This window comes from Macaca mulatta, chromosome 4, assembly GCF_049350105.2.
Source record: "Macaca mulatta isolate MMU2019108-1 chromosome 4, T2T-MMU8v2.0, whole genome shotgun sequence".
NCBI classification, from domain to species: Eukaryota; Metazoa; Chordata; class Mammalia; order Primates; family Cercopithecidae; genus Macaca; species Macaca mulatta.
The window spans coordinates 121,181,291-121,200,458 of record NC_133409.1 but is presented as its reverse complement, the minus strand read 5'-3'; the positions used below and the strand labels follow the sequence as shown (position 1 = coordinate 121,200,458).

The window sequence follows — 19,168 nt, the reverse complement described above, 5'->3', positions numbered from 1 at the left end:
GAGAGGACTAGAGGATATGACTCTTATCAATGTCACCACAGTTTTAAATATATGCAATAGTCTAACAGAGCTGTCATTAATCTATTGTTTATAGTTATAAAATATGTAACCTCAAATAGCTACATCTGAAAATGATTCATTTCAAATTATATCATATAGGATTATATTTGTATAAGTAAAACCTAACTATATTCATTTTATTGCAAAACTGAAAATAGTTTCATTTCCCTGAATGTTTCATTTCCCAAGTATTAAAATAGATTTTAAAATATAAATATTGATAGCTTTCAATTGTCAAGAAAAGCATACAATGCACAAAGATTTGAAAAAGACAGGAATAGAACATTGGAAACTTTTACAGTGCAGGGAAGTGAAACCATATTTCAGTTAAAAACTTATACAAAATTAAAAAGTCAAATGGGAATAGAAATGAATCCAATATATAATATAAAAAAGTCTATGAATTTTGTATTTGTTCTCTATTCTTAAGGGTCTTTGTATCTATTTCTTTTATTTATTTTAGTGTATTATTCTCACTTATTTTTACTGGAATAAAAATAGATACTTTAAAAAATTAAGGTAGGGCTTTTGGAGTTCTTATGAAAAGTGTTATTCTTAGAAGATTATTCTTGTAAATTTATTGGGAATATTGTCAAATAAGCATATGTGAAGATGGCTGATTATAACAGTTAACAAAATTGAAATAACTTCTGTGTCCACACATTGAGCTAAGTGCATTGCTTATATACAATTTCATTTTTTTCCTTATGTTAACCCTGTTATTACCAATATTATTGTCTCCACTTTATTGGTAAAGGAAACTGAAGTACAGAGAGGTTAAGTAATTTTCCTAAGGTTGTGTCAATAGTAAGCAACACAGCTGAACTTTGAAACTTGGTGTATCTGACTTTTAAATCCTCTCCATAGAAACACACAGCTTAACTCAAACCCACTTCCACAAAACCAGCAGGCAAGCTCTCTAGTTCCCATCTGTGTAACGTGGAAGAAGCAATCCTTCTGGAGTTGCAGCGTATTAACCATGTGTTGTGATTAAATCTGTGTAACAAGGAGAAACACCTTAAATTACTTTTGGGAATAGCCTTTAGTTTGTGAAAATACTATGTTCAAACACTTAATTATGAAAAGATTAATCCTGGGGCATGGTCCAAAAGTTAAAAAAAATAATATTATGAAAGTTAATTGTTCTTCATATGACAAAATGAAATAAAATAAATTGAGTTTCTAGAGAGCACGGGGTTAAGGGTTTCTGGAATAATGAGTTGAGGATAGATTACAGGGAGGGAACAGAAATTAGAAAAAGGAAGAAGGGCTGGGACTGAGTTCAAGAGCAGATCTTTAAGATTTGAGGTAAGAGTAGTTAAGGTATTTCTAAGATTGAGGATAGCATATGTATATATTTACATCTTTGTTTTGTTGTGCTGTTTTCTGAAATATCTGACCTCTTCTTCGTGACCCTTCCCCAACCAAATTTTGTGTTAGTTGCTTTTCGGAAAAATTCAGGAAAAGGGACTCTGTTGACTTTTAGGTTGAGGAGAAGCAAATGATAAACAACAACAAGTACAATAACAATAACTAGAAATTATAACATACATGCTATGTATTTGGCCCCATTCTGAGGATTGTTAAAAATATATATCAAATCATGCAATACTCTGTGGTCAGTATTATTGTCAACATCACCATTTATAGATGAAGAAACCATGAAGTCACATAGGAAATAAGTAATACAACCACTGTTCAATGTATGGTTCCAGAGTCATTGTTCTTCTTTACAGTTCTATATGATTGGTTCTAAGCTTTAGAATCAGACTGTTAATGATATCAAAATGTCACTTTACTTTAAAAATGTAAGCAGAGACCATACCAAAAACTACGCATTTAATCTTAATTTCCCTCATGAAATGGGAAGGACAGAATTTGCACATGGAATAAAAGCTCAAATCATTTGGGGAAATTATGATTTCACAAAACTGGTCACTTTATTGCTATTATTTAAAGAAGAGCCAAATACATGTATGTGTACAAACATTTAAAATGAATGTTTACTTAAAAGTAGGGTTTCTAGATAGTTACCACAAATGTATAAACACGTGTTATATGCTTTATAATTTACTCTCTATTGAAAAGCAAATAATGTCCAATTTAGTGATACTAATGACATTTTCAGATGATATGTGGGGGGGGGATAAAAGTGGCAAATGATCTCTGGTGCTTTCTATCTTTGGTTTCTGAATCATTTCCTTCTATTAAAATACTTGTGCCTATTATCACAACACATTCATTCAGGAACAGTAATTATTTAAAAGAGGATGGCAGGGTAATATAACATAACATTTAGTCCAGAGCCGTTATCTTTATATGGAAAAATTTGAGAATGTGTAATAAAGGGCAAGATGGTGTTTGGATATAAGGTAGCTTTAAAAGTGTATGTAAATGGTATGTTTCTTGTAGTTACTTTTTTTTACAAAGTATTTTTAAAAATTATCCATATTGATGCCTATTATTTTCACTGACTTATAAGTATTACTATTCCATCTTATTTATTACCTTTTTAAACATCCATTTCCCTGCTTTGCAAATTTCTACTATTTCTAATAAGGCTATTCAGAGAGTCATTAGATTACACATGAGTGCTTCTGCAGGGAAGAAACTAGAGGTAGAATAACCGATTTAGCTGTTCTTTATATCATACTACACTGAAACCTGTCTACTCTGCCTGAATGAGAAAAATCAATCTTTCATATTTTGGGCATAAGACATAAACAAATATGTGATAATAAAATTTTTGTAACTGATGTATATTCTACCTAATTATTAAGAACACAGGTGAAACAAATGTAGGTGACTATAAAATAGAGAAAATGCTATGAGGTGAAAATCCACAGGTGAAAATATTTGCCACATACACAGATACAATTAGTATCAACTTTACTGTTGTAAAAAACCTTGGTAAAATGATTCAAGCAAACATAAAACCAAACAACAATCACCATCACCAAATAAACAAAAACCAAAATACCAAATTGGTGAATCAATTTCTCTGTCAATGCTATGTTAATAACTATTTCTAGATTTTCTTATATCAGCATAAAGCTGATTGTAAAGAAGAGGTGAGGAAATAGATCAAACTATTCTAGAAATTTAAATCTTTTGGTAAATTTTAAAAATGTGTCACTGAGCATCAAGCAAGAGATTTACAATTTGTGGTGATAGTCACCTTACTTCCTTCATGTATGTAAGACTTTTAGCTTCTCAATAACAAAACCTCAGTGATATAATTAATATAAAATGGTAAAGTAAGACTACATTCCCTGTAATAAAATGCTGCATCACACGTAGTCTTCTAAGGACCATCTGTCCAGATAAGCCTTGCTGTAATAAGTAAACAGAGCCACCAGACAAATTAGTGGCGAGCTTCAATTCTCATAGTGTCATTTGGGGGTTATTTAAATGTTATCAGACTTTTTCACTGTGTTTATATTTGCACTGATAGTCAAAGGTAATAGTGAATAAAACTACTGATGGCTTAGTATGATACAAATAGTGGCACCAACTGTACTAGATATAGTATTATCACTTTAATTAAAAAATTTAAGATGATTGTACTTGAAACAGTGGTAACATTAACTTTATTCAAATATAAGTTACACATTTTTAATAATGTGTATGATGAAAAGGGGGTATGCATAAAGTATTTCTGCTGTACACTGGAGTAAGATGATGGCCTCAAGGAGAAACATGAGTCATTTTTGATGTGTAAGACCAACTAGCTGCTAATTTTTGTGGAACACAGTTTTACATGAAAGAACAACTAAATTTTAAGCTATGATTATGCATTCTTGGGTACTGGGTAGACATTTTCTCAAAAAGAAAATAGGGCTGCCACTCCAAAGAAAACAGCTAACAGCATTTGTTGCCAATGTTAAAATTTGAACTTTCAATCATATTTCAGAATTGTGGGCAAGTCATCTACCATGGTCAGAATGACAGCTATACAATACTTAAAATCTTTTCTGGTGAGATTGTAGGGGATATTAACAAATATTATTTTTAAATATTTTACAAAGATATATGTTGACATTTGGTAGAGCTGAATAACTCAAGAGACCAATATTTTGGCAACAAAAAATTGTGCATGAGTAAAAGATCCATTCAAAATACAAGATAGAGCAATGAATGTTAATTTAATTGAATATAAAATGCCCATTGATTGGGTTTTACATTCCACTTTTCAACTCACCTTTAACAATTTATTAGTTATCAATTTTGGCATAATAGCAAAGAGGGGTACTCAATTATTTGAAAAGTCTATTAAAACTCTTTTATCTTTTCAAAATATATATGTGTTGGGAGGCCAAAATTTCTCTAACTACTTCAGCAAAATACTTATAGGACAGATTGAATGCAGAAGCACCTATGAGGATCTAGCTGTATTAAGGCAGGTATTAAATATGTTTGCTGATACATAATATAGTGCCACTCTTATCATTATTTTTACTTGTTTTGGAAAAGTAAAACTGTTTTGCATAAAACATGCTATATGTTATATTATTCATGTTAATGCATAATGAATTTGTCATTAATAAGGCAGAGTAGGAATCACAAGAAATCTATCTCCCTACCTAGACAACAATTGTACTGGCACTCCATCTCAAAAAAAAATTATATATATATAATTTTTTGAGATGGAGTCTCACTCTGTTGCCCAGGCTGGAGTGCAGTGGCGTGATCTTGGCTCACTGCACCCTCTGCCTCTTGGGTTCAAACAATTCTCCTGCTTCAGCCTCCCAAGTAGCTGGGACTACAGGTGTGTGCAACCACGCCAGGCTAATTTTTGTATTTTTAGTAGAGATGGGGTTTCACCATGTTGGCCAGACTGGTCTTGAACTCCTGACCTCATGATCCAACTGCCTGGGCCTCCCAAAGTGCTGGGATTACAGGCGTGAGTCACCATGCCTGGCCCAGAATATTTTTGATGTAACTATTTTGAAATAGTGAAGTCTATTGAAGGTTTAAAACTTTCCAGGTGAAGGCTTCTAAATTAAATTGTGATTAATTTTGGTCAGTTTCAGCTCTTAAAACAGTAGCATGCACCCACGCCCCACTTCTTAGTCATGTGGCAGGCAGGTGTGTGCATGTTTCTGGTGCAGTCTGCACACAGCTTGTGAGGGCCATGTGGACAGAAAGGATCCTATTCTCCACATATTAGACATCTGTGCTTTGATCACTGATTACTGCTTCTGATAATATAGCTGATCAGTGAAATAGATAGTGGTCATTGTCACACTTCCCCCGCATTGTTGTTACTCCCCACCACCTTGAACTATTTTTCTCCTCACTGTCTGTCTGTTTTCACACTTTTGGAAGCTAACCACTAAAGATTAGAACATTCAAAAATAACTGCATATATGAGGAAATTTTAAAAATGGCCATCCATGCCCAGGAAAGGGTTTATAAAAGACTTGAGAAGTCTTTAAGAAACTCCATATAAAACAAACTCAGAGCTACATGGATACATATTAAAATCAGACTTTTGAAAACTAAAAATGAAGTGAAACTCTTAAAAGCAGCAAAAGAAAATTACTTTTCACATACGAGGATTCTCAATAAGATTAGATTTCTCATCAATAATTTTGTAGGCTAGAAAGTAAAAGTTTAAAATATTCAAAATGCTGAAAGAAAACAACTCTGTAAAGCAAGAATTCTACATTTGACAAAAGAGTCGTTCAGAAGTTAGGAAGAGCTGAGTGCAATGGTTCATGCCTGTAATTCCAGCACTTTGGGAGGCCGAGGCAGGTGTATCACCTTAGGTCAGAAGTTTGAGACTAGCTTGGCCAACATTGTGAAACACCATCTCTACTAAAAATACAAAAATTAGCCAGGTGTTGTGTGTGCCTGTAATCCCAACTACTCAAGATGCTGAGGCAGTGGAGTCACTTGAACCCAGGAGGCAGAGGTTGCAGTGAGCCAAGATAGTGCCACTGCACTCCAGCCTTGGTGACAGAGCAAGACTGTCTCAATTAAAAAAAAAAAAAAAGGTAGAAATTAAGACATTCCCAGATAAACAAAAGCTAAGAAAGTTTGTTACCACTGGACCTTTCTTGTTAGAAATGCTCAAGGGGAATCCTGCAGTGTGAAATGAAAGACCCTAGACAGTAACTGTATGTCGAATGAAGAAATAAGAGTAAAGTCATAGGCAATTATCAAAGCTAAATGGCTTATAATGTACTTTTTGTTTTATAATAATTTCTAATAATTGTTTTCTAAATAAGGAGATTAATGCATTAAAATTATTCTAAAAGTTAATGTTTAACTTTGGTTTATAACTTTATATTTTGTTTTCTAAATAATTTAAAAGACTAACACATTTCAAAAATTACTAGTTTTGGGGGGCCACACAATGTATAAAGATGTAATTTTGTGCCATCAACAACCAAAAGGAGTGGGAACAGAGCAGTTAAAGGAGTAGAGTTTTGTTTGTTGTAAACTCAACTTAGAGTGTTAATGACGTTAGGCTGTTAATTGCATGGTAGCCACAAAGAAAATAGCTATAGAATGTATGCAAAATAAAATTAGAAAAAAAATTTAAATACTTCACTATAAAAGATAAACTAAATATGAAAAGACAGTAATGTAAAAAATGAGAGACAAAAACTATAAAGAATAAGGAAAACAAATCACAAAATAGCAGAAGTAAATCCCTTCTTAGCAATTATTTTAATTATAAATGTTTGTACTCTTGAATCAAAAAACAGAAACCTGCAGAATGGATAAAAACACTTGACTCAACTATATGCTGTATACCAAAGATTTACTTTAGATCTAAAAACACAAATTTAAATAGATTAAAACTGAAAGGATGAAAAAAAAAGATTATATGCAAATAGTAACCAAAAGAGAGTTGGGGTTGCTAGCTTAATATCAGACAAAATAGACTTTAAAATAAAAAATGTTAACACCAAAGAAGGACATTATATGTTAATAAATGACTCAATACAGCAAGAAGATATATAAATGTAGGAGTTCAGTCAGGGTGGTGGGAAAAATTGTAAAATAGACACAAATCTTCTTGGAAGGCTAGAAGGTTTTGCAAAAGCCTAAGGATAGGGTTATGACTGAAGGCAGCCTAATACTCTTACCTTGAGTTAATAGCTTAAAGTAGGTACAAAGGAATGTAAGGGAGTTTATCTAAATAGCTTGTTTACTCATGTGGTCCTAAGACCAACCTTTGATCATTCGTGGGCAGAACTGATCTCTCCGGGTGAGGGTGACCAGATTAATTATCCACAGTTGTGTTAACTCAAAGCCTTTGTCATTTAAATCTGTGCTCAATAAATGCCTGTAGAGACAGCTAGTCAGGGCACGCACCGCTGTCACAACTCTGTGATCGGCCTGGCCCCTGGCCTTCTCTTTCACTGAATATCAGTGTCTGAGTACATTATTCATCCGTTGTGCAACCTGGGTCTGTGGGTCAGACCCCAGCATGTGGTGCCTCATGTGAGGAATGCTGCAATGGAATGGCGATTGCGACGGAACCCTCGAAAATGAAGGTGAAAAGGACTGCGCAGTCAGTGAGTCAATAAGTCATTGGTGCCTGCTTGGGACTTCCAAGTTCCGGGGTAATGTTCAGGCTAGGGTTTCATCATGGGACAACAGTTATCAGCTCAACAGAAACAGTATATAAAAGTATTGAAAGAGCTGCTTAAAGCTAGTGGAGCCTCAGTTTCACAGGCTCTGTTAAGGGAACTAATGCAAACTATTGTATTCCATAACCCATGGTTCTCAGAAGGAGGTATGCTAGACATAGAGCTCTGGGAACAAGTGGGGAGAAATTGGAAACAACATCATGGGCAATGGGTCCCAGTATCATCTCTAATACTATGAGCTTTGGTGAGGTTGGCTCTGGTCCCATTATACACAGAAGAGCCTAAAAAGGGGAAGGAGGAAGAACTGTCACCTACCATACCATCTCCTTGTCCCTCAGATGTGCTGTCACCAGGCCAAAATAACAAAGAGGAAATGGAGGTTTGCTTGAGTCCCCTCCTCTAATAAATTGGAAAAAAGACAAAGGAATGTGCTACAGTCATGGTACCATGTCTTAGGCAAGCGGCATTAGAAGGGGAGTTCTTAGCCTGCCCAGTAATGCAAGATCAACAAGGCAATTGGGTATATAAACCCATTTCTTTTAATGTTTATAAAAATTTAAGAAAAGGCATTAGAGGCCAGAGCCATGTGGCCAAGCTGACAATGGGTAGAAGAAAAAGCTCAGTGGCAGGGAAGCTTGTGACACCCCAGGCTAGCAGGGGGCAGAAGCGACACAGTCAAAAAGCAGCGCCTAGGCAAGTGCAAAAACTGCTGCCTCCCTGGGATTCGCACTGCTGCCCTCCGGCTCCACGGGTGACCCATGGCAAAATTTCATGTGTTTCTTGTATATAAGAGACATCCCAGATTATAATTATCTTCTAAGATACAAGTAAAATTGAAGAATTTAAAAGACCTCTTTCCGATAATGGCCACTGTTGTTATTTCTCCCTTACTCCTAACGTGACTCTCTCCAAATCCAATTTAAGTAAAACAGTAACCGCCAAAGGGAGAGAAATTAAAAAGAGCCCACGAATTAGTTGAGGAGCAATTAAAAGCAAGCCATACAGAACCATCACACAGCCCCCGGAATTCACCCATTTTTGTCATTCCCAAAAAATCTGGTAAATGAAGGTTTTGCATGATCTATATGCTATTAATGCTAATTTGCAACTTACAGGGCCCCTTCAACATGGCCTTCCCTCCACGCAGTGATTCCTCAAGATTGACTTACAATTGTTATTGACTGCTTTTATACCATTCCACTAGCAGAACAGGACAGAGAAAGAATTGTGTTTACAATACCAGCTATCAATAATGAAAAGCGAGCTTGCTGATTTCATTAAAAACTGCTTCCTCAAGGGATGCTAAACAGTCCTACCATGTGTCAGTTTCATGTAAATCAAGCTTTGCTCCCTAGTAGAAAAGAATTTTCTGATTGCAAGGTTATTCATTTTATGGATATTTTACTAGCAGCCCCAACGGAGCCAATACTTTTAAAGCTAGTAACTCTGTCATAAGGAATACATATTTAAGAGATTTAATGATTGCACCTGAAAAAGTACAGATGTCTTCTTGTTGGAAGTATCTTGGGTACATACTAACTCCCTGGTAAGACCTCAAAATGTTAAATTAAATACTAGCAACTTACATACCTCAAATGATTACTTAAATGATTATCAGAAATTACTAAGTGATATTAACTGGCTTCAGCCCACCTTGGACATACGTACTGATAAGTTTCAATACCTGTTTTCTATCTTAAAGGGCAACCGAGCCCTGGATTCTCCCAGGTATTTAACTCCTGCGGCAAAAAGGATAATCAAGGAAACAGAACAAGCCATTTCTCACAGGCAACTAGATTACATAGACCCAGGCTATTCAATTCAATTGTTTATTTTTCCCACTAAACACTCCCCTACAGGGTTAATAGGACAGATGGCCCCAGTACTATGCTTTCTAGAATGGGTTTTTTGCTCACATACTGGGACTAAAACACTCTTTCCCTATAATCAGTAAATTCGTAAATTCAGGTTGCAGACAATGCAATCAATTGCTAGGTTATGATCCTGATATCATCAGGATTTCTTTAAGTAGAAAGCAATTTGAAGCAGTATTGCCATTATCTATCAATTTGCAAATAGCCCTCTCTGATTATACAGGCCATGTAGACCATGCCCTTCCTGTTGATAAACTCCTTAAGTTCTTATCTCGTACTTCTGTGATGTTACCTGCAAAAATAGTTCACTCCCCTGTACCTAACGCTTTAACACTATTTACTGATGGTTCTGGTAAACATGGAAAAATGGCCATTTGGTGGAGACTACATAATTTCCTCCTCGTTCTGGGTTTACTAGCACTCAAAAAGCTGAGGTTGGGACCTCAATATTGGCTTTGGAGGCATTTTCCGCTCAACCCATCAATAATGTTAGTGACTCTGCTTACTCTGTTTATTTACTGCAGAACCTTGAGACAGCCATAATTAAGTCCACTCAAAAGCCCACCCTGTGTGCACTTTTTGACTTCAGCAATTGTTAAATCAACATACACATCTTATTTTTATTACACACATTCGAGCCCACAGCTCACCGCCTGGCCCATTGGCTTATGGCAATGATCAAGCAGACCTTCAGGTTATGACATCACTGCTTGACTAAGACACCCAATCACATCAGTTCTTCCACCAAAACTGGAGAAACTTAACTAAGCAATTTCAACCTACCCAGAGACTAGCTAAACAAATTATTCTGCAATGCCCAGATTGCCAGCTCACAGGCATATCCCCTCTTTCAACACGTGTTAACCCTAGAGGGTTCTAGTCCTCTAGGACTATGGCAGTTATGGCAAACAGATGTTACATCCCTAAATTTGGAAAACTTAAGATATGTACATGTGTCCATTGATAACAACACTCATCTAATTAGTGTACATGCTCTTCCTGGAGAGTCCACCCAATATGTCACTAAACATCTTCATTTAACTTTTGCATTTATGGGGCAACCCACAAAATTAAAACTGATAATGGTCCACTTATGCCAGCTCACAATTTCAACAATTTTGTCACACATGGAATACCCAACATTCCACAAGCATCTCATATAACCGCCAATGACAGGCCATAATAGAACGTGCCCACTCCACCCTTAAAAATATGCTCAAAAAAAGGGGGAGTATGAGTAAGGACCCTGCAACACTACTAGCACAAGCCTTATTTACCCTTAATTTTTAAAATTTAGATAAATTTCAATCAGCTGTGGAAAAGCACTTTGCTAAAACCTCTCAAGACATAAACCCTGCAATTTTATGGAAAGATGTAAACAGTAATGAATGGTGTGGTACAAATTAACTACTAACATGGGGAAGAGGATATGATTGTGTTCACACCCCCTCAGGTCCTCTTTGGATTCCAGCATGACACATCAAACTATACCATGACTAGACCCAACCTGGTACCAGAAATGAAGAAAAGGATCCTATAGGACCCGCAGCCCCAGACATTACCTGGGGGATGCTGAAAAAGACAACTCAAGAGGCTGAACAAATCCTGCTCCAGACACACACATCATTCACTCCAGATAATGTGTTCCTTGCTATGCTTTATTAACCTTTTTTAAGTTCTCTCACTCTGCCTGAATGTGGTACCTGCTACACTCAAACACCCACTTCCCAGCTTCTAACAGTGTGACTGCTTGGCTAAGAGAGATTATCACACACCCAGTGGGGTTCCTTAGTAACAGTACACATGGAACTAAATTCCATAGGGATTGGAAAAGAATGTTGCTAATTACACTCATGTTTGTCTTATGTTATTTACTAATTCTAGGATTCAAAGCCGGAATACGAGCAGCGTCCAGCATGCCTGACCTGTTGCTGCACACATCTGTACTCTTCAATCAACAAAGCCTGATGCAAAATAACAGAAAAGGGGGAAATATAAGAGTTCAGTCAGGGTGGTGGGAAAAATTGTAAAATAGACGCAAACCTTCTTGGAAGGTTGGTAGGTTTTGCAAAAGCCTCAGGATAGGGTTATGGCTGAAGGCAGACTAATCCTCTTACCTTGAGTTAATAGCTTAAAGTACATACAAATGAGGGAGTTTATCTAAATGGCTTGTTTACTCATGTGGTCCTAAGACCAACCTTTGATCATCAAGGGTGCATGATTGCTCTCTACTCAGGGGTTCAGCAAAATTAATTACCCTCTAGTGGCATTTACTTGAGACCTTTGTCATTTAATCTGTACTAAATAAATGCAAACTTCACTAGCTTATTGAGGCCGATGCTGCAGACTCTGGCAGTAGAGCCCTTTAGCCAAACTAACAAGCAAAATATCTGTGTCTGTGTACGTCTTTCATCTGTCACTGGGTCAGCGTCTGTAGGACAGACCCAGTGTATAAACACTTATGAAACTGATTACAGATTATCAAAAGATATGAAGCTAAAAAGACAGAATTTAAGGGAGAAATAGACAATTCTACAATAATAGTGGAGAATTCAATGGCTACTCTCAATAATTAATAGGGTCACCATGTAAAAGATAATTAAGGAAACAGAGGACTTAATACAATAAACCAACTAGATCTAACAGACATAAACAGAACATACTATGCAACAACAATTGCATGCACATTCTTAAAAGCATGTGGGACATTTTCCAGGATAGACTATATGTTAGGCCACAAATTAAATCTCAATAGAGGAAGGACGTATGTCATATAAATTATCTTTTCTGATCACAATGGTTAAAGTTGAAAATCAATAACAGAACTAAAACCAGAAAATTTATAAATCTGTGGAAACTAAACACTCTTTTTAACAACCAAAGGATCAAGGAATAAATTATAATGGAAAGTAGAAAAATACTTAGAGACAAATAAAAATGAAAATACAACACACACCAAAATGTACGAGATGCAGTGAAAGCAGTGCTGAGGGGGAAATTCATAGCCATAAATGCTTATGTTAAAAAATAAGAAATCTCAAATTCAATAAGTTAACTACAACTTAATAAGCTAAAAAAAGAAGAAAGAACAATCTAAACCCAAATTAGAGAGGACATTGATGAAAACAAAGTTGGTTGTTTGAAAAATTCAACAACATTGACAAATCTTTAGTTAGATGTATTAAGTAAAATAAAAAGAAGACTCAACTGAACTTAGTTGATGATATTGTAAATAAAATAGATTTTGTAATTACTTTTTCAGATTGCTCATGCCTAGTGTGTAGAAATGCTTGTGAACATAGGGTGTTGAAGAAATTGGATATCCACATACAACAGAATGACCCAAATAGTTAGACCCTTACCTAACACCATATACAATAATTAACTAAAAATGGATTAAAAAGCTAAAATTTAAAGCTTTCAGTAGAAAACATAGGCAAAAAGGCTCACAACATAGAATTTGGCAGTTATTTCTTAGATATCGATATGACACCAAATGCATGGGCAATAAAAGAAAAAACAGACATTACTAAAAAAAATTGTGCATCAAAAGATATTGTTAACAGAGTAAAAAGACAACTCAGAATGGAAGAAAAGATTTGCAAAATCATATATCTGATAAGAGATTAATAATCAGATTATATAGATAACTCCTAAGACTAAACAAAGAAACAATCCAATTCAAAAATGGGCAAAAAATCAAATAGAAATGTCTCAAGAGAAGGTATACAAATATCCAATATATATATGAAAATCTCAAGAGAAGATACACAAATATCCAATATACACATGAAAAGATGCTGAATAACATTAATAATTAGGGAAATGCGAAACAAAACTGCGAGGCTCAAATCATCCCACACGGCTTCTAAAGGAAAAGAGTGTTCAAAAATCCAGATGGCTAGAGCTTCTCTGGGCTTCCATGAGGAACGACCTTACACTGATTAAGATGTGAGCTTTTATGCTGTCCTATGATCAAATAACCTGCCTCACCATGATATCTTACATCTCCTTTTCCAATTTACCATAATACTCCCAAAATAACCCCTTTTATAAAGGGTCATTTTAATTGTCTGAGTTCCCTCTCAATAATATCAGGGAAGAAACAAAATTTTAACTACTTCTTACCAATGCATGAATGGCTAATATTTTCTTCGTGCTATCTCTTTAGTTCACCCAATTAAAAGCCGTGTTTGGAGATTTCAGTAGCCAGAAGCAGAGTCTGAAAGAAATGCATCTCCAATAATGGAAACTGAAGAACAAGACAATTTTTTAAGAGGAGTGATAATTTGGAGAAAGGATGTATTTTAGCACTCCACACAATATAACACAGGCATGCTTGTCAACATGCTTCATTTTTAAACTATGATAAAGGATGTTTTCTGATTGTGACTGATTATTCGTTGGATGGTATATTTTATATAGCACAAAACAGATACCCTTTAAAGTAATGGTCCATCTTAATTGGGATATAGCTTAAAAATTCAATCTGTAAGACAGTGAAGTAGAATGTAGGAATGTGAAGCAAAAACAAAACGAATGAAATATACTTCAGCCTGGATTAGATTATTTCAATTGGAAATGATACCTTTAGGTATGGTATTTGAACAGATTATTTGAAAAATAACTACTGCTATTTTACCTGCAATTGTTAATGTGATAGTTTCTCACTGCCTTGGATGGAATGAAAGATCTCCAGTTATTTATTTCTATAACTTCTATGCAGCCAGTAAAATTCTTGACTGGTACAGGCATCTGAGAGAGAGAGGAATAGAGAGAATTTATATGATTTTCTTGAATATATTATTCTTGCTTCAAACCGGTCAGGGTTGCAATTGGATTTGGAGGCTGATTTGATTTATTCAACATATTTATAGTACAGTAATTCAAATATTTCATAAATATCAATCCAAAAAGTAATAAGATTTTTCCATATCTCGGCTATTATGAATAATGCTGCAATGAACATGGGCAAAATTATAAAGAAATTATGTTTGTGTACACACAAACACAATGTTATTCAACCTTATAAAAGACGGAAATCCTGCCATTTGTTACAACCTGGATGAAACTGAAAGATATTATGCTAAGTGAAATAAGTTAGACACAAACAAATGTAATTATCTCACTTATAGGTAGACTCTAAAAAATGAACTCAAACACACAGAAATAGAGAATAAAACTGTGGTTATAAAGCCAAGATCGGAGGCTGTGGGTGGGGAGAAAATGTGCAGATTTAGATCAAGAAATAAAAAGCATCAGATATTTAGATAAACAAATCTACAGACCTAATGTATAACATGAGGACTATAGTTAAAAATACTGCATTGTATTTGGGACTTTTGGTGAATGAATAGATTTTAGCTGCTCTTGCTACACACACATGAAAAATGGGTAACTGTGTGATAATGGACGTTAATTTGCTTCACTAGAGTTATTATTTTATTACCCATATGTATCTCATAACATCATGCGGCCCATACCTTAAATATATACAATCACATTTATTTTAAAAATTAGTAGGAAGGAATGTCACCTTATTTGTCAAGGTACTCATGCCTATATATCTTAGTACTGTACAGATTACATAGTCACTAATACTTAAAGAAAAACATACATAGTTACAGTAAAATTATCAATGAAAAAATACAAGAAAAGCTAATACACTCATCCTTCCCATCAAGGCGCTACATTTTTCCATCTTTGGCCTGTTTCTTGCAATTTCTTCTCTCAGACATCAATTACCTTGCCCTATCTGCACATATCAAAACATTAAGAAGCATTACTCTTCTAGGGATCAAAGCTAACAAAGTAACCTATAAAGACTTGTGATATTTTTTACATGCCTTTTGTGTTCTGCAGTCTGTCCTCCTTAGGAATAAGTTGGGGAAAAATGATAAAAAGATGTTAAGGGTCCAAGAACAAGAAGAGAAGTACATTGAAGAACATTCAATTTGGTGAACAAAAATAACCTAATCATTATGAGCATACAATATTATACTAGTAATTACATTTGTATCTAAAGGTATATTTATGAGAAAAAGAGAAAGTAAAAGTGAGTACAGCTCAGAATTTAATAGTTAGAAATGAGCATTCATTCAGGTTCTGTCCTCTGATAAGCTCTTAATATTACTGAAAATGTCAAGCTTAGGTGAACCAAATTATGACCAGAGAAACCACTAAACATACACACTGAAAAATATATTAGTTTTCTTAATTTTTGAATTAAAATTTTACATTATATGCATCTCAAGACTTTGTATCTTATTGAATATATTATAAGTAATTAATAGAATAAGGCCTTTGTCTTGTTTAGAAATTTCAGGATTAATGTATTTCACTTTTTAAATCACAGTTCAGAACCTTTGAAAGTTTGTTATAGGCTCAAATGTACTGTAAAGACTCTCACCTAGTAATACTCTGTCAAATGTCAAAAACGACTAGAAAAAAATGTCAAAAACTAGAAAAAACGACTAGAAAAAAATGTCAAAAACGAACTAGAAAATAAAACAATATTTCACACAGTAAATTTACAAACAAGTCAAGTAGATTCCAAAGAAACTATTTAATAGAAACATTTGGCTTTTATGTGCTGCAGTTGGGAAAGTACTGATTTGCCATTGTTAAAGTTTCTTTGAGCTTTATTAATCTTTAAGTTTTAGATTTAATTCTTATTTTTATTGCACTTATACATTAACTTAGTTTTTTAAATTTAAAAATAAAGTTTATGTCTATGTCTCCTGAAATATTATAGTTTACTATTAAAACATAAAATGGTCTTATAAAAATGCTTTTGATTATAATAGTGAATATTCAAATTTAAATCTGACATAGTTCAGCAATGGCATAAAAGTATGTTTACACTGCAGTACATATTTTTCTCTGTTAAGATCCTTATTATTCATAGGGATAAAAAAAGGAGAAAGTGATAATGTTTAATATAAACACACTAGAGAGCTATGAAAAATGTTCTAAAAAGAAATGATTCTATGATAACTCTATTGAGATACTTCTCAGAATTCTATAATTCAATTTCATTCACATATTATGAATTTCAAATGCATATTAATTTATTCACCTTGGGCTTTGAAAAATGACAAGAGAAAATTTCCCAGCCATTAGCCTTTACATTTGAGTAAATTCAAAATTTCTTCATTTCTTATGTTTTAATAGACTGACCACTCTCTAGTTCTATTACACATTATCTTTTTGCAGTACTGTTAGGAATAGTTATTTAGCTTGCAAATAAATTCCCACGTTTTTTCACTTTAAATACACAAACAACCTTGTAAAATGTGAGCAAAGGACAGGAACAGACACTTTTCAAAAGAAGACAGACATGTGGCCAATAATCATGTTTAAAAAAAAAAAAACAAAAAAAAACAAAACTCAGCCAGGCACAGTAGCTCATGCCTGTAATGCCAGCACTTTGGGAGGTCGAGGTTCTTGGATCACGAGGTCAAGAGATCAAGACCATCCTGGCCAACATGGTGAAACCCTGTCTCAACTAAAAATGTAGAACTTAGCTGGTCATGGTGGTGCACACCTGTAGTCCCAGCTACTTGGGAGGCTGAGGCAGGAGACTTGCTTAAACCTGGGAGGCAGAGGTTGCAGTGAACCGAGATCGTGCCACTGCCCTCCAGCCTGGCAACAGAGCAAGACTCCATTAAAATAAATAAATAAAAAAAACCCAAAAACCTCAACATCACTGATCAAATGCAAATCAAAACCACAATGAGATACCATCTCACATCAGTCCAAACAGCTATTACTAAAATGTAAAACAAACAAAAAAACAGATGCTGCTGGCAAGGTTGTGGAGAAAAAGGAACGCTTATACACCATTGGTGGGTGTGTAAATTAGTCCAGCCATCGTGGATGGCAATGTAGCAATTCCTCAAAGACTTAAAGACTGAAATACCATTCGACCCAGCAATCCCATCACTAGGTACATACCCAAAGGAATACAAATCATTCTATAATGAAGACACATATATATACACAACACTATTCACAATAGCAAAGACATGGAATCAACCAAAATATCCATCAATAATAAACTGGATAAAGAAAATGTGGTACATAGACACAATGGAATACTACACAGCCACAAAAAGAACAAAAACATGTCTATTGCAGGGACATGGATGGAACTGGAGGCCATTATCCTTAGGAAACTAACACAGAAAAAGAAAATAAAATACCACATGTTCTCACTTAGAAGTGGAAGCTAAAGGATGAGTATAGCTGGATACATAGAGGTGAACAATATGCATTAGGTCTATTGCCTATTGGAGGGTGGAGGGTGGGAGAAGGGAGAGGATGAGGAAAAGTAACTAAAATGTACTAGGTTTAATATATGAGTGATGAAATAATCTGTACACCACCACCCCAGGACACCAGTTTACCTATAAACAAACCTGTACATGTACCCCTGAAATTAAAAGTTAAAAAAAAAAAAAAAACATAGTTTAAAAAGGTGAAAAAAAGAAAGAGAGAAAGGGAACTGAGCATATGAGCGACCAAAATGGGAAGATTAGACTGAATTTTTTGTTTTTTGCATATTTTAAATGCTGGAACCACCTTGAATTTATCATTTATATAAAAAGTGTAATTTAAAAACTCAAAAATCAAAAGAACAAATTTTCCATAAGGCTAAATGTATTCAATCTTTATTTCAAAGGTTCTTGTTTTTATAATATGATGGTGACAGTTGATAGTAGATACTGTTTTTGGTTTTTATTTTAGTTCTTAAAAATAATTTATTAAAAATAATAAAGTATATATTAACATTTCATTTTGTAAAACATAAGTGAAACCTGAACTCAAACACTGAGCCTTAAACTCTAAAGCACATGGTTTTTAGAGCATTTCTAGTGTTGGGAAACCTTTTTTCCTTGAATTTGTGTTTATAATAATCAGGTTAATCAGGTTTCTGGTACAGGATGATTAAAAGTAATAGAAGGGAAACAAACATAATTCATATGATAATTTGTAATGTAAAATATATATAATAGATTAAAGACAAGAAATAATTATGTGCATTAGATTGTAAGAATGGTACCATTGCATGGTATCTTCATTTAAAAAATTGCAGTCCCATGTGCTGCTGTGATTTCTCAAATGTAGTTCTTATTATTAATCCAGGACAAATAACTCCTGGTTATTTCTAAACAATGTAAAATGGCAATGTAGTATGCCAAATCATAGCACGAGGAATATAATTCATGGTATTGAGCAGTAATAATAAATACAGAATTCTCAAGCTCGCTGGCTGGCTGAATAGGAACAGCTCCGGTGTGCAGCTCCCAGTGAGAGCAATGCAGAAGGCAGGTGGTTTCTGCATTTCCAAATGAGGTACCTAGTTCATCTCATTGGGACTGGTTGGACAGTGGGTACAGCCCACGGAGGGCAAGCCAAAGCAGGATGGGGCATCACCTCACCGGGGACGTGCAAGTGGTCAGGAGATTTCCCTCCCCTAGCCAAGGGCAACCATGAGAGACTGTATTGGGAGGAAGGTGCACTCCAGCTTAGATACTGTCCTTTTTCCCACAGTCTTCATAACCGGCAGACCGGGAGACTCCCTGTGGTGCCTATGCCCAGGGCCCTGGGTTTCAAGCACAAAAC

At 34.8% G+C, this 19,168-nt stretch overlaps 1 protein-coding gene across 2 annotated transcripts in view; it reads right to left on the bottom strand.

Moving 5' to 3' along the window:
• The window catches only part of EYS (EGF-like photoreceptor maintenance factor), a 1,786,799-nt gene that overhangs the window by 571,030 nt on the left and 1,196,601 nt on the right, over window positions 1-19,168 (bottom strand). For both annotated transcript variants that reach the window (XM_078001263.1, XM_078001264.1), the window contains exon 27: window positions 14,184-14,296. In XM_078001263.1, the coding sequence (XP_077857389.1) occupies window positions 14,184-14,296 (113 nt within the window). The remainder of the gene's footprint in view (window positions 1-14,183; window positions 14,297-19,168) is intronic.